The sequence below is a fragment of the Convolutriloba macropyga genome, chromosome 2, assembly GCF_964194025.1.
Source record: "Convolutriloba macropyga chromosome 2, txConMacr16.3, whole genome shotgun sequence".
NCBI lineage: Eukaryota > Metazoa > Xenacoelomorpha > Acoela > Convolutidae > Convolutriloba > Convolutriloba macropyga.
The window spans coordinates 39764357-39780850 of NC_134469.1; the positions used below are offsets into that span (position 1 = coordinate 39764357).

At 38.9% G+C, this 16494-nt stretch overlaps 2 protein-coding genes across 2 annotated transcripts in view; one reads left to right on the top strand and one right to left on the bottom strand.

The window, feature by feature from the left end:
• Nucleotides 1-2036: 2036 nt before the first annotated feature.
• Nucleotides 2037-2393, bottom strand: LOC142334900 (elongation factor 1-beta-like). The gene has a single exon (XM_075383228.1). The coding sequence runs from the start codon at nucleotides 2391-2393 to the stop codon at nucleotides 2037-2039; it is 357 nt and encodes a 118-aa protein (XP_075239343.1).
• Nucleotides 2394-3743: 1350 nt separating this feature from the next.
• LOC142334901 (uncharacterized) overlaps nucleotides 3744-16494 on the top strand; it is a 235711-nt gene continuing 222960 nt past the window's right edge. The window contains exons 1-3 of the mRNA XM_075383229.1: nucleotides 3744-3912; nucleotides 4254-4385; nucleotides 15517-15642. Of these exons, the coding sequence (XP_075239344.1) occupies nucleotides 3744-3912; nucleotides 4254-4385; nucleotides 15517-15642 (427 nt within the window). The remainder of the gene's footprint in view (nucleotides 3913-4253; nucleotides 4386-15516; nucleotides 15643-16494) is intronic.

Genomic DNA, 16494 nt, shown 5'->3' on the forward strand with positions numbered 1-16494 from the left:
CATGATGTTTTTATTTGCAAAGACCAGCGATCCTACCACCGCACACGGTTATATTTTATAAGCACACTCCAAACAAACCTAATACACGCAAAACGAACCCAACGCAAAATACACCAAACACAGCACACTGTAGACAGTCTGTAAAACAAACCGCCCAAAGAGCAGAAAATGTCGTCGAGCACCCAGTGCCCGACAAAAACTGAAGTGGAGCGCTGAACGGTATGCGCTCAACGCAGAGGGAGACAAAGGACGCACGGGAACGAGCGAGGAACGCGCGACGAAACGGAAAAGTGACGGACGGGAAGTCGGACGAGCAACGCGCGACGCAACGGGAACGGAACAGACGAGAAGTCGAGCGAGCAATGCGCGACAGAACGGAAACGGGACGTGCGGGGAAGCGGGTGGAAAACGCGCTACGCAACGAAACGGGACGGTGGGAGAGAACGGGCGGGAAATGAGGTTGGATAGAACTATGTTAGCAGACCACAGCAAATACTCAAGCAAACAACCTAGCCGTAACTCCAGAACAAACTTAAGTCACACCCCAGGAAGAAGGAGAGAAACTACTGCAAGACAACCTAACATAGTTCATAATGGGTTTATAACGACAAATTTAACGACAAAGTAATTTACGGCAATGCAGTAGTACACTAAAAGAATGAAAAGGTCGAGAAATTAACTAGCCGTAACTCCAGAATAAACTTAAGTCACATCCTAGCAAAACCCAAACCGTAACAAACAATCAGCATACTAACGTTATTAAACAAACTACAGCAAAATTGAATAAACTACAATAGTGTGTTTGTAGACTAAGATAGTTGGAAAAGTCGAGAAACAATCCAGCCGTAACTCGAGAATAAACTTAAGTCACACCCTAGAAGGCAACAGGACCAAACCAACTAGCAATCGTACAGGTACACACAAACATACAGCAGCAAAATCAATATACTACAACAGAAGGGCTAGTAAATTAGTAAAGTTGAAAAGTCAACGGACAATCCAGCCGTAACTCGAGAATAAACTTAAGTCACACCCTAGAAAGCTATAAGAGCTAAACAACAACCAGCATACTAGCATACTCAACATACTACAGCAAAACAACAACATAATTCATCACATATGACATAGTACATCGAAAATCGGAAAAGTAGCGGAAAAAACGAAAGGCGAAGTTTTGGGAGAGCGACGTTATTGAAAAAAAATGTAACACGGAAAATTGAAGAGTGAAAGGACGAAAAGGACACGGGCAAAACGGTTCATAAACGATCGACGAGAAAAATTATGGGAATTCGATAATTTTTTTTGTAGGCCGGAGGTTGTAAAAATTTTCACAACTTTTTCTTGTTAATTGAGTTTCACTCAATTTACGAACCTTCTTGCTGGAAAATTGATTTTTTTTTTACAAATTTGTCAAATTTTTATGCTTTTGTTCAATTTCTCTATTTTTGGTCAATTTTTTGGCAATTTCTTGAATACGGAACGGTAATTCAATGAACAGGTCAACTTTATGCTCGGAAATACGGTTTATCAATTTTCAGTAATAATTTTCTAAATTTTTTTTTAAATTGCCTCAAAATTGACCAAAAATTTCCAAAATTGAACAATTTATCATAATTTTCTCTCAAATTTCTCTATGTCAGAGGTTATTTTTGATATACAAACCGACTATATCAATTTTTTCGAATTTTTGGTAAATCTACCAAAAATTTTCAAAATCGATGTTTTATCGCTCTTAAAAATTCAACTGTAGGGGTTATTGGTGACCAGATATCCTAAAATTTTGATTTGACTACCCTATGCCATAATAAATCAGGGGTTGGGTTTCTTGCCGTCTAAATTGAAAATAAATTTACCGCAAAAATCGTGTAAAAGTTTGGTTCTGTCTTACAGGTTTTTTCGGGTACACATTTCCTTGTGCAGTTTGTGGGCTCCAGGACAGTTTTCGTGTTTCGTCTCTCTGACTGGCAAAAATGTCTGTTGTGAAGAAAATTTAAGATTTCCTCCTTGCTACGTCCACTGGACCAGAGTCGCTCTCGTTAGAAAACCTTTTCGGCTTCGGCGGCTTCATCCTCGGAATCACTTCCGAACAGATCATCATCATCGTCGTCGTCATCCTTCGCAGCTGCCTTTTTAGTTGAACCGCTAGTCACTGGCTCCGGAGCTTTGCCGATCATTGGACATTCAACAGAGACGAATTTGCCTTTCTCGGCATCCGAGAATGAGGCAATTTGTCGACACCATCTAGCTAAATGAGGGTACTTGTCAGTGTCGGGTGTATCCTTCACTTCGGCAACTGGGGTGGCGTCTGTGGACGAAGGGATGTAGCCCACTACGTAGCTCCTGGTGGCGAGGAAGGTGTAGATTGATTCGAAATCTCCGTACAGCGTTGACATTTTGATCCTCAGCGTTCAACGTTTAACTATTTAATATGCTCTTGAGCCGGGAGCGGCACTATATAAACTCTGACGAAATAACAGAAGTTCGATATTTTTGAATTGATTCATGTAAGTATAGCAACAACGTGTAAGCATTAAGACGTACAAAGCAACAAGTGACACTTAGACGGCAAGGTTTTTTCGATGCTCTTTTACTGGTTTTTTGTCTGATGTTAGTGACGTCAAATCAGTTCGTATTCAATCGGCAATTGTCTAGAAAACCTAAAAATATTAAGCCGAAAACCACCTCAATCGGTACATATCGTGGTTATATTTACTTAAAATTAGGTTAAATGAACTTTTTCGGAACTTTCTACGTATATTAGAACGTTTTATACGCATTTAAATTTGAATATAAATACTCAATTCTGATTGGCTAAAATTCGTCCATTTACTTCGTAACATAGACAAATTGTAAACGACATTTGATTCACACCTTTGACTTTTTTTAAATGTTTCCGAATCTTCCCGACGAACTGTCTGTCTTCGTAATTTTGGCTTCGCATTTGCCTATTATTTTTGAACTTTTTCAATTCAGATTGGGTTTATTTGCTGACCATTCCAAAGCCTCGCGCTCCTAACTCGAATTTTTTTGGCAGGAAACCTCGTTCCATTTCTCCAAACATCTCGAACATTCTAATACTTTATGTATACAAAGTTTTTATGCATCCAATTTTTGCAATAGTTTGTATGAATGCTTTGTACTAGGTCTTGATTTTAAGCTGAGGTGTTTTTTGTTTTCTGACAAAAAATGGAAATTTCGAGTCTCAATAGCGTGGCAAATATCGAACGAACAAAGCATCTTAGCCACCCTTTCTGTGTAAGCGGAGAAAACGAGAATGAGAACTCGATGAAAACTGCAAAATTTCACGTATTTCTTCACGCCCTTGCGCAAACCAAATTTTTTGAGCAAAGGTAACGCTTAAAACGCACAATTTGTGCTGTGCGTACCTTTTTGTACCATAGTGTTAAAAATGGTTAAAAAATAAAAAAACTCAGATGAATATCAATGGTGCGATAAATACGAATGATGCTATAGTGGGGGCAGGTCGTGCAGTAGTCTCGTTAGATGTCCGTGCTGTTTTCTTGTACAAGAGCGTTGTCCTGCAGAATATCGCTGATAAAGTAGTGCTTGAATTTTCTGAACTGTTGAACAGTTTTTTTTGTAACTGCAAACAAGTGAATTTGTAGGTCCCATAATTTTTGAGAGCTGGTAAGCTCCTTGTTTTTGAGAACTTGTAAACTGCATAATTTTTGAAAAGTATTAAGCTCGAGAATTTTCAAGGAGTATATAATGAAAAAATAATTATGAGCAATAAGTCTCCGGATACCTTTTGTGTTTCAGACGAAGACGAGTGCGTGCTGGATGCCTTTATTTGTGGACTAAACTCACACTGCAACAACACAGATGGCAGCTATCAGTGCGAGTGCAAGATTGGCTACTTCTCGGAAAATCTCACATACACTGATTGTGCAGGTAAGCCCATTGTTGAAACACTTAGTCGTTCATTGGATGTGCGTTGCAAAGTAAATTAGAACACTTCTTAGCTTCATCTCAAATCTCGAAGACTATTATCACATGGTTCGCTCACTTTTCTCTAAGGTAATTTAATTGGAATTTTTCTGTAAACAATTTTGTTGGAATTTATTTGAGCTAGTTCCCTGGTTTTTTTTGGCGAGCGGGCTCTCAACAAAAACATTCACAAAGTTTCATTTCCTGTTGATTTGTGATTTAAGGAGGCCAGTGAACTGTGGTGCAGTGCTTGTACAATTTCAAAATGATATTTTCTGTCTTTAATTTTGTTTCCAATGTTTCAGACATTGACGAGTGTGAGGACTGGCCCCCTATCTGTGGAGACAACTCCACTTGTAGTAATGAAGTGGGAAGCTATGATTGCCAGTGTAACATTGGTTACTACTCACTTACACAAGAACACAATGACTGCGCAGGTTAAACAACTCATCCATCAGTATTGATTAACCTCTAATATGGACCTCAATCGTTTTTGGTTACCACTAAGTAGAGCCTGCCACTTGTCGCGGTCTCGAGCACGAGTAACACGAGTTTTATTGTCTTCATAATTGAATTTAAAATGGCCTAAAAGTACCAAAATTCACTGGTATTTATAGTCGCTATCAGTATGAAAATTTACAAAACCGTTTAGATATAGATAAATTGACAATGGTTAATATACACCTTAAGTATGAACAAGTTTTTCCCCTGCCGTATATGGCAATTATTACTGCAGTTTTTTTGCACTTAACTCATCGTTCTTCTAACCTGAGATCATGTCATTGGTATCTACAGGGAGGGTCATCGACTTGTTTATGGTCACCACTGATGGTTGGAAGGTCGAATTAATCGATCGAATTTATGTATCATGTACACTGATCAACTTGTGCTATGAACGAATTTGAAGCAATGATTCGGTTCATTATAGTAGCCATTATTCAATAAATTTACTTCACCAACATCAGGTAAAAAAGTTTTGTTTATATCGAACTTAAACTCTAAGTTCTGATCTCCGCGATAAATCAATGCTTTTTAGTCAAGTTTGTAGTGATAGTTTTTCCAAATCTTCTTGTTGTTTTTCCATTTCTGCTAGAATTTCTCGTGGCCCCTGAAGGTTGTCCTTCCGTTACTGAAATTTTTTCGAGTGAGTTGGGTGATTCCGCATTTATATTCTCCCTACTGCTCTCAGATTGTGAGTCAGTAGATTGCTGATCAGTAGATTCAGTCTTGATGTCAGCAGGTTCCAGCCGTGCAATTTGGTTGTCACTAACAAGCACTTTCTTGTTTGAATTCTCTGGCTGGATGGATGAAATGTTCGTTCCTTTGCGTATAATGAAGGCAGCTGGAACTGTTGGTGATCTGCTTTTTGGTTAGAAGAGGACCGGTTCACACAAATCAAAGTCAGTGACTGCTGGAAGTCTCTCTTTCCGTCCTAGCAGTAGTTCCACGGGCGTTGTATCCCGCGTCTTGGAAGTGTTCTGGTGTGCCATTACAGCCTGTTGTAGGAAAGCGCCAAATGACACATTCAAATTTGGACCCAAGCTTGAATTGCCCGTTTCACGTTTCACTGTAAGTTCTATTTCACGCGGGGAATGCTTCTATCCAGCCTGATCCGGCGTATACTATCACTGAGTGGTCCTGAAGATGATTCCGTTTTGGATAATTAAGGCGTCTGTCTCTCTTTTGTTGGAAACATTTCTCTGCTTGTGAGCACTGTTTCTTATATGCACATTTTTCATTTGATGTTATCTGGGAAGAGTCGACTCGATCCCAATTCAGTTCTGTTGTCTGACTGAGTCACCAGGTCGGATTGAACCAAATAGATATTGTCGAGAGCAAAGCAGACTCGATCATTGTCATTAACTTCATCAGAATCTAGTCTGTTCAAGGCATCAGCTTGGGGATCTGCTCTCTGGGTGTATCTCATGATCCTTGCTGATGCTCTTTTAGGAATATCCTGGTGTGCTGCAAAGAGATGCCCGAGAGGTCTGTGGTCAGTTTACAGAGTGAACCTCCTTTCGAGATCCGTGATAACTTCTTTGTGACATAGATCATCGGATGCTCTTCTTATAAGAGGACTGCGCCTATTGCTTTTTCTGAGGCGTCTGTTGTCACGGTTGCTTCTTTCGTCAAGCTGTAAGGCTGAACAAGTTTGTTAGTACTTAACTTATTTTTTATTTATCCCAAAGCGTTCTGTTCTTTTTCGCATCTGAAGTCATCTTTTAAGAATTTTGTTCGAAGGTTACTTTTTCTTAACAAAATCTGGTATCAATCGTCCATAAAAATTTGCTAAGTCGCTAATTCACATTAGATGGTGGCTTTGCATTTCTGATTTTTTCAACATGTATTGTATTGCACTCCTTGCCATCCCTTGAAACTGAGTAACCAAGAAAACTAACGCTTGAGACTGGTTTAGGCTTTGATTTCTTTTCATTGATTGTGAAATTTTGCTCACGTAGTCAACTTTTGACCGCAAGCATTTGTTTCTCGTATTGCTCCTTTGTTGTTCCAATTTCCAGTTCAACATCTTGAATTTTGACCACCCCTTGATTCCTTTGAGAGTCTACTCGACGCAATTCTGGGAGATGGATGAAGAATCCTTTAAGCACTCATGAAGTTTGCACATCTTGAACAATCCTTGGGATTTGGTGATTTTACATATTTCTTTTGCATTCTTGTTCAATTCGATGTCAATTTCGACAAAGTAAGAGGCCCCATGGGATTATTGAATATGGTTTATATGTCTGGGATTGGATAGTAATCGTCCATAACTTTGCCGTTAATGTAAACGTTCAGGCCCACTCATAGTCTTAGAGCTCCATTTTTCTTCCGCTGCCAATTTACTGGGGTTGCATTTGTTACTCCACCAGTATGCACGGGATCCAGCATGCCCTGTCTTACTATCGTCTCAAGTTTCTCTTTGACCTCCTTTTTTAGAGGTAGAGGTATTTTTAGCCTTGCAGAAATTCGGCTGTGATCCCAGTATAAGTTTCACATGCGCTTTGTATCTTTTGACTGCGGGTATTTATTCATCACTTGCTGTGTTGATGTCTTCTTGGGGTAGTATCTCTCTCCCATGTAGTCCAATTTTTTTTCGTCGGATTGCAGAATTTCATGTTGTTGTTGCCTATACTTACTTCCGTTCTACTCAACATCACGTGTTAGTGATCCCAGAAATATCAGTTGATGACCATCATAGGCCACAGTACGTCTGATTTTCCCTTCTAACTGAGCTTTATCAAGCTCAGTCATGATGAATTTTGATAACACAGTACTATCAGCACCGGTACTAAATTGGAAATTTCTTTTATCGTCTTTCACTGTAATGTACTATCATTTTGCTGACAAGTTTTCACCTTTTTCTTTTTAAAACCTTCCCATTTCCATTTTGGAACATGTTTGACCAGAGAACTTACCCCCTTCTCCGCAGAAGTTGTTGTGCTGGTCGGACTTACCTGATCTGGGCTGGGTTTTTTCTTCTGCACATTTTTGCAATGCGCCCCAGCTTATCACAGGTCTTACATTCTTATTCAAAGCCTGACATGGCTTGCTACTTTGTGACTTACTTTCACATTCATCACAAAAGTGACCATTGTCTTTAATAACAGTGAACTTTTCACTCGGTTCTCTGAAGGTCTTCTTAAGCTGTATTCAACTTCTTCCTCCTCTATAGCGTTAATTACCTGTTGAAGAACTCGCAAAAGCTTTTGCTTTACATCTGAACTGTTTGTTTCCTGTCATTTCAAAAAGAGTGTTCTTTGGCTTAGTTTTGATGCCTTTTAATAGTAATAATTTTGCCTCAGGGTCTCTTGAGATTAACTTTTACCTGCTCTTTTTTTACCTGCTCTTTTTTTACCTGCTCCTCCTCAGAGTTGGTCACTGTTTTTAGTGTCTCGAAGTCAGAATAGCGTGCTTCTTCTCTTAAGCGCGGTAGAAAAACATCGTTGGTTTCTCCAACGCCTTGGACAACGGTCAGAATTTTAATCTTTTCTGCCGTTATAATTCTCGCTTTGGGTGAAATATAGTTTGAATTACTGCTCGTATGATTATCTAGTAGTTTTTAAGGCTCATAAGGCTCCTAAGTTTCAGAAGTGCGTTTTGTTCGCACATACTAAGAAAGAGATTTGTTACTTGTAGTTTCGAAAATTGACCATCGGTGTTGAATTTGTTTTCTTTCTTCCTTACTCAACATTTCGTCACAAAAGACATAATCCACGCAGTACAGAATTCAGCCTTCTGCATATCAAAAATTAGTTGGTCGATCAGTGGTCTGGACACTATTGTCGTGCTCTGGAGCATGAGTAACAAGAGTTTTAGTATTTTAATTATTGAATTTAAAATGGCCTAAAATTACAAAAATTCACAGGTATTTATAGTCGCTACCAGTATGAAAGTTTACAAAACTAAGTTTAGACATAGATAAACTGATAATGGTTAATATACACCTTGATCATGAAAAAGTTTTTTCACCTTGCCTTATTTGGCAATTATTATTATAGTTTTTTTGCACTTAACATATTGTTCTCCTAACTTGAGAACATATCATTGGTATGTACAGAGAGGGTGATCGGGTTCGTTTATGGTCACCACTGATGGTGGCAAGGTCGAATTAATCGATCGAATTTAGTGATCATTTACACTGATAAACTTGTGGTATGAACCAACTTGATGCATCGATTCGGTTCAATTAAATAGCCATTATTGAATAAATTTTCTTCACCATTTCTAAGTTCTGATCTTCTCGATATATCACACCACTAAAATTTTCCCAAAGTATTTTTATTCTCAATATCAGCCGACCACGGTGCTTTCATACTCATTTGTGGCTTAATGCAGTCTTTCCATAAATCAATCTCTCGCTCTTTGCACAAGATTTTTTTCCGAAGTTTGTTCCAAATTTTGAGCTCTATAATAATCCTGTTTGGAATTGATTTAGCGTAACTTTTTGAGAAACTTTAGCGTTTCATCCAACATTGTTCATAATTTCCAAGACTGCTAGTTTGCGAGCAGTTTAATAGGTTATTTTTCAGGATCTTTTGTGTTTTTGGACCCCCCCTCACCTCAGTCCTATATAACCAGTTTGTTGGCACTCCCCTAAAAGTTGCACTTTTTCATACTTAGAAATCCTTCAGTTTAGGCCCAATAAATTGTCATAATGCCAATCCTATGGAAGATAAGCGCAAAAATAGTAAAAAACCGCATTGTTATTTGTCTGCTTACATTATAAGCAAATTTGACGTACTGTAAATATGTTAATTTCAAAAGTTCACAGATTATTTAAATTGTAACTGCCGTTTGTAAATAATTGTATTTATAATTTGTATGAAATGCAAACAATATGCTATGACATGTGAAAGTGGGGGGGGGGGGGGGTTAAAAAGGAAGGGGGGGGGGGTGAAAATGGAAGGGGGGCAAAACAGAAATGATCCATTTTTCATACCCAGACGAATAATGGAACAATTCATGCTCGATAAACATATGTCGGATCTTTTCTGCTAGCGCCCCCCCCCCAGCCTTATTTAGCCGATAAATTTGCACCCCCCAAAATCTAAGTTTTCGCGAATTGTAAGAGCGGTATTTGCAATTCATTGAAACAAGTGTCGGCTCTTTTCTGTTATTGCCCCCCACGTCCGTTTGCACCCCCCCCCCACTTATACATGTTATAGCATATTGGTTTCATTTCATACACTGACATATACCATTATATACAAACGGCATTTACAATTTATTTGTGCAGCCAAGTTTTGAAATTAGGACGTATACGGTAATCAAACTTTGCTTATAATGTAAGCAGACAAAGAATAATGCGTGTTTTCAATATTTTTCGCTTTTCTTTTGCAGGAATAGCTCTATGGTACTAATTTTTTTGACAACCGGAAACAAAAATTCATCCATTCGTCTAACGGTACCGGCAATTTATTATGACTAAAATAAAGGATCTCTAAGGACCAAAAAGAACATATTTGGGGGGTGCAAATAGACTGGCTATATAAGGCTGGGGGGCAATAACAGAAAAGAGCCCAAGTGTCTAGGTAGATTGAAGGCACTTTTAGTTTCGTTTCCTTAAAAAAGTTTTAAAAATTCAAGCCCTTATTGTAGCCGATAACACCGTGTTCGTCAGCGTGTGCACGTGTAGCGGAGGTCGATATCACGAGGTCAAACAGCAATTATTCCCAATGTTGGCAGAGTGAACAGAGCAGAGTGAACAGAACGTTTCCCAATGTTGGCAGAGTGAACAGAACGGTGGCCGCCGTATTGGCCGACAGGGCGTTTAGCCGAGATAGATCAGAGTGAACAGAACAGATCAGAGTGAACCTATAAACTGAACAGAACACCTATAAACAGAACAGAACACTATAAACAGACATTTATTTATTATTTCATTGATTAATTGTTCTTTTCCGTTATTAAATGTTTTATTTATATTTATTTCATTTTAATTCAAAGTAATGCATGTGTTTTGAGTTTTTCAATAGTTTACATCGGGCATGAAATGCCTGATTTAGGAATTCAGATAAGGGATCTTAATTGTTTGGACAATTTAAGATGAGAGACAACAATTGATCGAGAAATGGCGGGTAATTAGCCTGCTCAGATAGAGATAAGAGAAATGGCGGGTAATTAGCCTGCTCAGATAGAGAAATGGCGGGTAATTAGCCTGCTCAGATAGAGTGAATACGGATAATTAGCAATGCTCAGCTTGAGGACATTCGGTTAGTGAAGCTTCACAGAGAACGCTAATAATAACAAAATAATGCGTAGGATGAATCACTATAATTTTCTCTGCAGAACATGCTGTAAATTGCAAAGTGGGACATGTTCAGAAAGCTGGCCTGGCTAAAATCCAGGCTGTAAAAATTAATGTTCCAGCTCTGATTTTAACTGACTAACAGATCCGGGTAGCATTCGAGGAGATCACGAGTTAATGATTTGACTCTCCCCAACCACCATCACGCGCTCCACCCTAACACCCGACCCCTTCAATTATTCTTAAGTTTCCTTCCCTAAGCCGCAGCTGCCAGCTGACGAAGCCAACTGCTCGCTAGTGGTTTGAGAGCAATTTAACTCACGTTAGTATAGGTTATGTTCTCTGTTTGATCTAACTTTGGGGGGTTGTAAGTGATTGAATTGAATATCTGCACAACTAATTTCGCTTGAAATTGAGACATATGACGAAAATTATAATCAAATAAAATTTCAAAACGTGTAATTTAAAGATGGCTTCCCGGGTCCATTTGTGGTCCCTCAAAGCCATAAAAAATACCGTTTATAATCTTGGCATGTTTAGTACGGTACCATAAGTTGCTGTCTTATGATTATTAAGGAACCACTATAGAGAACACGGCTGTAAAAGCTGCTAAGATTTATAATTCAATCCGTAAAAAAATGAACAGAACAAAAATCTTTAAAAAATGAAAATTTTATTGAGTGTTCATTGCAGAAGCAGCAACCGTGTGTGTGAACGTTGAAAGCGATATAGACTGTAAGTACCTGGTGCGTTAATGGTGCTTGAGGAACAATGTCGTCTTCTGAATTTCTAACTAGGCCAACAGTGAGGGGGATCTGTCGCCCAGAAGATCGAACAACTTAATTAAAAACCAACACCGAAGGTTTAAAAGAAAATGATGAAGCAAGCGCTACCTTGTCTCTTTTCTGAGTTTTTCCCCTCGTCCACTCTTGCAGGCTGTTAAAAGTGCTTTGTCCCAAAAGACGTTAAATTGAATAGAGAACACCAGCACAAATGTAGAATCCACAGTAAATAGATGCAACTCTCAATCAACTAACAACTTGAGACAAATTCAAATGCGAAATCTTCTATAAGTTCAAAATTTTATCGTGATTCACTCGAAATATAATTAACCAAGTTGCTCACAGTTTCCTAACTGATCTTGCAACTTTACCGACTGTTTTAAGTTTAGTCCCACTAAACCAACTGCTCACTAGCTCAGTATTTTCTCTCTCTCTCTCAACTTATACACGATAAGCTGATCGCAACTTTTTCTATTTGCCTAAATTTATCTTATCTTAATTAAATACACTTTTAGAACTTAAGTAAACACCGTAAGTCATTTTGACTGATTGATACATCCACAGGAGGGGTTCTCTTCACTAAACAAACAGATTAACGTCAAAGTCCACGGTCCTTATCGCTCTTATTTGCGTACACAAATTTGGCGCCAAGTCAATTTCGTCGCTTTTGTTATCCAAAGACTATCGGTCTCCATGTGTAAATATACCGCTAATTCATGCTCGCTAAAGCTAAAATAATGGCTTGGTATGCTTTTCCCAGCATTCTGTGCAATTCCCCATACAAAAATTAGTCAGAAACCAAAGTTTCCCAAAAACCCAAATATTTGACCTCTAGAGGTCAATTAGGGGTCAATAGTCAAGGATGAAGGGTCACTTTGGTAAAATTAATTATTGGCGCGGAAAGTCCTACCATAATTACACCTACTCGCCAATTTTTATCACCTAACTCCTAATAGAACACGAGCAATGACCGCGCACACTTTTCATCGACCTCCCGGATGACCCCAAATTTCGAAACTTAATAACTTGCGAAGTAGTGGTCAAAACGTCATCGGGTAAATTTTTCTAGTAACTATAGGGTGCCACCAACTTGCCTGCCAAGTTTCATGACCAACGGATCAGCCGTTGCGAGTCGTTTGCAATTTGAAAATTTTTAACGAGTCGTGGGTGCCGAAACCCGAAAAATCCGAGCTCGTCAAAATTGACCGGGGTGGTTATTTTTTGTCACTAACTGTCTCAGGTTATCATATTAATACCATTTCAAAGTCATTCGGCCGCTCAAAAAGGCCAATTTCCGGTTTTCGGCACTCGGGTCGTCCCGAAGCACCGACTTCCGGTCGGAATTTGGGAATGAAAATATCACCAATCGAACGCCCTTGAAAAGTTACACTAACCCTCCAAAAATCATAGGGCTACTACCAATACTCCACGAGCAATTCAAATTTTACGTTCCGCAGCACGGGCGTGCGCTAGTTCCGTGCAGGTTGGTGTGGGGTCAAATCCGACCTCAAAATCGGATTCTCCGTACCCAAATTAGTCTATCCCCCAAATTTCAGGTCAATCCGACTTCAACTTTTAGAGAAATTACTATTTCAATTTCAGTGTTAACTATTTTTAGTGAAAACTGCCTATTCTTATTTCAAAATGCTAATAAATTTCTCCCACAACTTCCTAAACCCTTCCTATGATCATGTGCTACATTATTCTGGACTTAATACCCATTGCAACCCTTAGTTACTCTTATATCATACCCGAACAGTCATTTTTTTGCTCAAAATATCAAAAACCTTCAAATCACGCCACTTCCGGTGTTAATAGCTCGGAGTTAGGTGGTCGGATTGGCCCGAAAGCTATACCAGCCTGAGAGGACCATTGGGTGTACATGTCATTAAAATTTGGTAAACGTCCGCTTAATATAACCTCCATGGGGGGGAAACATCGGCTTGGTTGTATTTTCATAAAGTGAATAAGTGAGCATTTTATTTGCTTTAAACAAACATTTTCGCAACTAAGCTTCAGTCTTCAGATTATCGTTCTTACTACAAGTTCTTAAATCTATCCTCTATCGAAATGGACAGTCGTACATACTTCGAGATTATCCTGTACTTGCGTTCAGGGGTTTACCCCAGGAATTGTCATTGGGTCGAGAAAAACAGCATTCGCCGCCGAAGCCGAAAATTTTATACAAAAAATGGTCATTTATGCTTGGTTGGGTCCGATATTCAGATACTACATCGTTCAAATGCTCGTACGAAGATATCTCAGATGCACAGTTCTAATGGCCACCTCCCCAGATACAAATTAATGCCGTTAGTTAGTCAAAAATTTAGTGTTATGCATCTTAAAGTATGGTGCGAAACGGTTATACGCGATTGTTCTACTTGCAATGATAATGCCATCTATCGCCACACTAGAGGACAGATGAATTTTATTTCACAGGAAGTCCTCGACCGAGTATGTCGCGAGATGGGTCTAGAGAAGAAGAGAAGATACTGTTATGAATTGTTTAAAAGGTAAGAAAATCATTTTTTTCGTACAATAATTTCATATATTACGACGTCCAATTCTTTTTAGTTGCCCTGAATTCGACACCTCGCAATACGAGCCTATTGCATTAGACGTTGCTCATCCTAAATACAATTGTGTTAGTGCCTGTCTGTCGACCATTATTACGGGAAACCGCACGCAGGCGGGTAAATTTGAAAAATTATTTGTCAAACTACGCACTGGGTCCGATAAGCACCTTTACGACAGACCCGGCAAAGTAATTCTATCTAAAGGGATCGAGGACGTCGAATATATCAAAACAACAGACCTCAGACTATTTGCTCGACGCTTCTGTATTAATATTCTTGTATATTATGACTCTGGCTACGATGAACAACCTTACTATCTCAGTCTAACTGGGACTCACAAGGGATTAATTCGAGGCGGAATATTTCTTAAATTCCAATTAGTGGAGGGTACACCGCATTGTCTGCTAATATACCGCTGCGACAAGAAACGAAGGCATCAAAGGTAAGTTAATACTTATTATACATACAACTTATTTATTACGTCCAGTATACTACTTATTTATTAACTTAAGTCCAGTTTTGCTTCCTTTTTTTTAACTCCTCCTCATCTTTTTCTTCTTGTTCAACCATCAAGCGCACTGCAGAGGCCATTTCGGGGTCCTTTTTATCCAATTCGGCCAGGTCAATCCCCCCCGTTGCCGCCATGCGCTGATTGACTTTCTTTACCTTCTTTTTCCTGTGTAATTTAATATCTTTTGTTTGTTTCTTCTCGTTATCTTTTAGCGCCCCACCAGTTGCCGCCTGTACCACAGATGTTCCCGGCTCGAAAAGTGAGGCTGGGGGAGAAGGAGGTGGTGCGGAGTCAGTTTCAGGGGACGTTTGACCCCGATTTCCCCTGTATGGAGAAAATTTCATCTCTTTTAGGACTTTCTTTGTATTTTTAGTTCTTGCCATTTTAACTCCCGAACTATGCTATTTTGTTCATGTATACACCTCAGTTTAATCAGGTCTCCTATTTGTCTCGTCAATCTGTTTTGACAGTCTTTTATTACTAAACCTCAACCAATTGGTTATGCCTTTATCCGGTTTGTAACTTTGCTTACTTGTGTGCATATTTGTTTAAATGAGAATTTGGGGCACCATGTGTTTGCTTTCAAGAGAGTACTTAAATTTGTTCAATTTAGCTTTGGTGTTATTATCTTAATTAGATTGTCCTAATTGCGAGCTTTCTAAAGAGCCTACATACACACACTTTCGCCGCTTATAACTAAATATACTTAATTTCATGTTCGCTACAAACAAGAATCCTCGACCGTGTATTTTTTGAACGCACGGTGACCCCTGTTTGCGTTCAAAAATGATCTGCGTCATAAACGAAGACAAACGAAAACCTCGACCTGGGGATGAACTAATAATTTAATAATTTATGTTATGTATCAAGCTAGGTCAATAATAGAAACCATATATAACAATATTAACAATATTAGTGTGTATGTTTAGATGCGTTAGTGTTTGTGTTTAGATGTGGACGAGTGTGAGACAGATGTGTGTGGGAATGACTCTGAGTGTAGCAACAGTGATGGCAGCTATGGCTGTACCTGTGACCAAGGATACTACTCTCCCCTCGGACACCATCATGACTGCACTGGTCTGTCAGCATGCATGTCACTGGTTTTTTTTCCACAACCTTGACTAATCATAAGTATCTTAGCAGCTCTAGGATGCATTCAAATCAAGTCAATATCAGGGCAGTATTTCATAGGATAGTGCATATCGTCCATGAACGAGATGGCTTGCTTCAACCGGTGAAAATCAATATCAAGTATCCCGATGTCACTGCATCCCATGTTCAGAACTGATGAAAAAAAATGTGATATTGAATCCCATGGGTTTAATATGCCTTAATTGTATTTATTATAAATTAGCCTTAATTTTTTTTATCGCATGTTAATTTTTATTTGGTATCAAGACATTGAAGAAAATGTCGAAGATGTCGAAACAATGCTAACATTAATTTTGTTCTGTTAATGATAAACAGTTTTAGAATTTATTGTAATGATTAACTAGAAAAAAAACAAAAAGAACAAAAATACAAAGTGATCAACTCATTTCCCATAAAAGCTGTCGAATAAGTCTTAAACCAGCTCGATTGTTGTGGATATAGGTCAATTGGTTAAGAAATTGTATAAAAATACTATGATTAATTGCTCTCAAACGAAGTTTGTAGCATTTATATTAGTCCTGTCAGTCTTTTTTCGTGCGATTTTTCGCTTGACTGATTTTTCGACTGTCACTTTTGACTTTTCGTCCTGAAAAACGGGATAAACAGGTAGCGCCCAGCGGGCATTAAGTGCTCTGAGAGCCTTTCAGCTCTGTTTCAGCTCAAACTGTTTCGGAGACTTTTACCTATGGTGTGCAGGGCGGTTCTTAGAAGTTGAAGACCCCTCCACTGTTGACCCCCCACTATTGCCCCCCGCGCTGTTACCCCCGCCCCACTGAT

Excerpts from the sequence above, each read along its gene's own strand:
- LOC142334900 (XM_075383228.1), bottom strand. The coding sequence starts at position 2,393 with ATGTCAACGCTGTACGGAGATTTCGAATCAATCTACACCTTCCTCGCC.